Source organism: Phyllostomus discolor, chromosome 1 (assembly GCF_004126475.2).
Source record: "Phyllostomus discolor isolate MPI-MPIP mPhyDis1 chromosome 1, mPhyDis1.pri.v3, whole genome shotgun sequence".
Classification (NCBI taxonomy): domain Eukaryota; kingdom Metazoa; phylum Chordata; class Mammalia; order Chiroptera; family Phyllostomidae; genus Phyllostomus; species Phyllostomus discolor.
This window is the reverse complement of record NC_040903.2, coordinates 59629537-59633119: the sequence shown is the minus strand read 5'-3', so window position 1 is coordinate 59633119 and position 3583 is coordinate 59629537. Positions and strand designations below refer to the sequence as shown.

The window sequence follows — 3583 nt, the reverse complement described above, 5'->3', positions numbered from 1 at the left end:
CAGAGGAGCTCCCGACGAGAAGAGAGCCTCTCAGCCTTCTCGCCCGCTGCCGGGCCCCCTGCCCCTCCCCGCTGGCTCGGTGATTGGCTGGCGCCGCGGGTCCCTGGCACGCGCCTGTGGATGTAGTTATAAGAATCCTCGCGTGCCGGCCCTCAGCTGCAGCAAGTCGGCCACAGCCCTCCCCAGCGTAGCGCAAGCGCCGCCAGAGCGCAGTGGACGTGGGCACTCCAGGGAGGCCGGGGGCAGGGAGCCAGCGGGCCATCCCCAGTGCCTCCAGCTCTAGGAGCCGGGAAACAGGGAGAGAGGGGGCTGCCAGGGAAGCAAAAACTGCAACGTCAAACTTCTAGAGAACCACCTCGGGCTATCAGTCCTTCGTTTGAGCCCTCAGCGGCTCAGAGCATGGACGCGGTGCTGCTAGAGCACTTCCCCGGGGGCCTTGACGCCTTCCCGTCTCCTTACTTTGATGAGGAGGACTTCTTCACCGACCAGTCCTCTCGGGACCCTCTAGAGGATGGCGATGAGTTGCTGGCTGAAGAACAGGCCGAGGTGGAGTTCCTCAGCCACCAGCTGCACGAATACTGCTACCGGGACGGGGCGTGCCTGCTGCTGCAGTCCGCGCCCTCGGACGCCCCTCACGCACTTGCCCTGCCACCCTCCGGGGACCGGGGCGAGCCTGATTGCGGTGGCGGTAGCTACTGCTGCGAGGCGGGGGCGCCCCCCGGCGGCTTCCCCTACTCGCCCGGCTCGTCACCCCCTTGCCTGGCCTATCCGTGTGCTGGGGCTGCGGTGCTGTCCCCGGGGGCCCAGCTGCGGGGCTTGAACGGGGCTGCGGCTGCGGCACGGCGGAGGCGGCGGGTGCGCTCGGAGGCGGAGCTGCAGCAGCTGCGGCAGGCGGCCAACGTGCGCGAACGGCGGCGCATGCAGTCCATCAACGATGCCTTCGAGGGGCTGCGCTCTCACATCCCCACGCTGCCCTACGAAAAGCGCCTTTCCAAGGTGGATACGCTGCGCCTGGCCATCGGTTACATCAACTTCCTCAGCGAGTTGGTGCAGGCCGACTTGCCACTGCGCGGCGGCGGCGCGGGGGGCGGCCGGGGGTCCTGTGGTGGCGGACGCCTGGGCGGGGACAGCCCGGGGAGCCAGGCCCAGAAGGTCATCATCTGCCATCGGGGCACCCGTAAGTGTGCGCGCATTCCAGCTCAGGGAGACGGGGACTGGGTGAACAGGCTGACAAGCCTACCGACGGATGGACAGATGGTCCGTGGGCACCAGGGACCTTGAGCGCGAGCTGGCGTTTCTCGGGGTTTTTTTTCCCGCCAATTTACCCTCAGCTCAGAGGGCACACGACCCGGATGGACATGTAGCTCCTGGGATTCTGGGGAAAGAGTGCTGGGGGCTTGCGGAGTGGAGGAAAAGCGTCATTCTAATGTAACCTAAGACTCCTGTTCTGTCGAGGCGCCAGGGAGTGGACCCTACAGCACTGCAGGGCTCTGCTGAGAATAGGGCGGGATATTCACCCTCTGTTTTCTCTTCTCGTCCCCTTAGGGTCCCCCTCCCCGAGCGACCCGGATTACGGCCTCCCTCCCCTCGCGGGACACTCTCTCTCATGGACTGATGAAAAACAACTCAAGGAACAAAATATTATCCGAACAGCCAAAGTGTGGACCCCAGAGGACCCTAGAAAACTCAACAGCAAATCTTCCTTCAACAACATAGAAAACGAACCGCACTTTGAGTTTGTGTCCTGAGGAATCCCAGACTCGACTGAGGATCTGATTGTGTCTCTGCATAGTGTACATGTACATATCTATAATGTAAATGTAATTTAAGAATCACGTTTTTTCTAATGGCAATCAACTGTTTCTTATTTATCTATTTATTGTGCTGTCAAGGTAATGAAATAGACTCTGTTTTTAAATATATAATTTATATAATTTATCCTGATTTTCTAAAAATATGCAATAGCCTATGATTCCCCCCAGCACCTTTGGCAGAACGTTGTTGGAAGAACTCTGTCCAGGAAACTTCATGCTAATTTATTGAGAGATATGATTTATTTCTAAGCGATGTTAATAAATGCTATTTACACCTTTTTTCTAAAAGTTATTTGTTTAATACATGATAGGGGTAGCTATATCTCTAAAAAGAATAGTTAACTTACCCTGTAAAAGATAACTGAACTAGAGACTCAAAACGTAGCTCTCTACTAAGAAACCACATTTTAATGAGATTTAGCTGAAAGGAGGTGGGTTGGACGGCTAGGCCCCAACTCTCTAAGGGCGCCACTCTTCCGCATCATCTACCCTAAAGAGAGACTTTTGCCTGTATTTTTATCCTACCATTCAGACACTCTGTGAGGCAAGTCGATCATGGGCTGTTTATTCCCATTCTTCAGAGGGAAATGCTGAACCTCAGAGACGATGTTTGACTTACCCAAGGTCACCCCTACCCTGCCTAATCCAGTCATAGTGTATGAACTGAATTCGCTGCGTGCAGTGGGGACAGGGGGCTAATTTCGGGCCTGGCCATGAGAAAAGGTCTTTCTGCTTGCACAGGCTGGAGATAAAGTGTTCCTCTTGAGCTTCCCTGTGGCCTATTCTTTCTGCAGCGGCAGCGTCAGGTACATGGAATTTAGACGTATTTCTCTTAAGGGAGATGGGGCAGGTGACTGGGCGCTGAGGCCAGGGGCCGGGGGCGCGGGGGGGGGGGGGGCCTTGGATGCCTCCCAACAATATCCAGGGTCTTCTTCGTAAGGCAGAAAGGAGCATGCCCTCTTCCTCAGTCACTTCTGCAATTGGGTTATTTCGGATACTGAAAGAAAAAGACTGCCTTTCGCCTTCAGAATTTCAATCTTCCTTGGCAACCAGCCTGGTGTGGGAGGAAGGCGAGCCTGGCGAGGAGGACGTAGGACTGCCCCCTAGCGACCGAGAGAAGTTTGAGAGTGCGGTCAGGGTCGCACAGCCAGAAAGCCCTGGAAACCTGCGGCTCCAGTGGATTTCATTTACTGTTACCCACGCCTCCTGGGCCCTCGGAGCGCCTTCCCAGGCGGACCCAAGCCCCGGCTTGGGGCAGCTGACCCGGGCTTGGGAAAGACGCTCGAACACCGCGGGCTCAAAGGGGAAGTGCAGTGCGGGGCTGCGGCGCCGCAGGAGCGCATCTTCCTGGGGACCCGCAGCCGCCTTTCGGAGAAGGCCTGGCCCAGGAGAGTTGCTGCGCCACTGCCAGTACCGGCCTGATCTTCCAGGCTACAATCAGGAATCTGCCCGGTACCAAAGGCCCTGCCGAAGCACAATATGTCGGCAGTAAGCTAATTGCTTTAACCTAGTTTCAGACCCACCGAGGTGTTCCCCGCGCGCCGGGGGTGCTATGGACATTGTCCAAGAACAATTAAAGCGAGGCCATGAGTCCGACCCCAAAGCGCGGCCCAGCCAGTCGGAGATTCTGAGTCTCCGAGCTACCAGGAGACCCTTGGCGGTGGACCCTCTCAACCCTCTCAGGCATCGCAGCCCCTCCTTTAACTCCCTCTTAAAGATAGAGATTTCACACTAGAGTCAGACTTTGGGAACCAGAGAAAATAATTCGA

General features: G+C 56.9%; 1 protein-coding gene across 1 annotated transcript; it reads left to right on the top strand.

Moving 5' to 3' along the window:
• The first annotated feature begins 399 nt into the window (after nt 1-399).
• PTF1A (pancreas associated transcription factor 1a) lies at nt 400-2036 on the top strand. The gene is made up of 2 exons (XM_028505519.2): nt 400-1177; nt 1546-2036. The coding sequence occupies exons 1-2, from the start codon at nt 400-402 to the stop codon at nt 1746-1748; spliced, it is 981 nt and encodes a 326-aa protein (XP_028361320.1). The 3' UTR covers nt 1749-2036.
• Nucleotides 2037-3583: the final 1547 nt, after the last annotated feature.

Excerpts from the sequence above, each read along its gene's own strand:
- PTF1A (XM_028505519.2), top strand. The coding sequence starts at position 400 with ATGGACGCGGTGCTGCTAGAGCACTTCCCCGGGGGCCTTGACGCCTTC. Across the intron at positions 1,178-1,545 it reads CATCTGCCATCGGGGCACCC|GGTCCCCCTCCCCGAGCGAC; the intron begins GTAAGTGTGCGC and ends TCGTCCCCTTAG.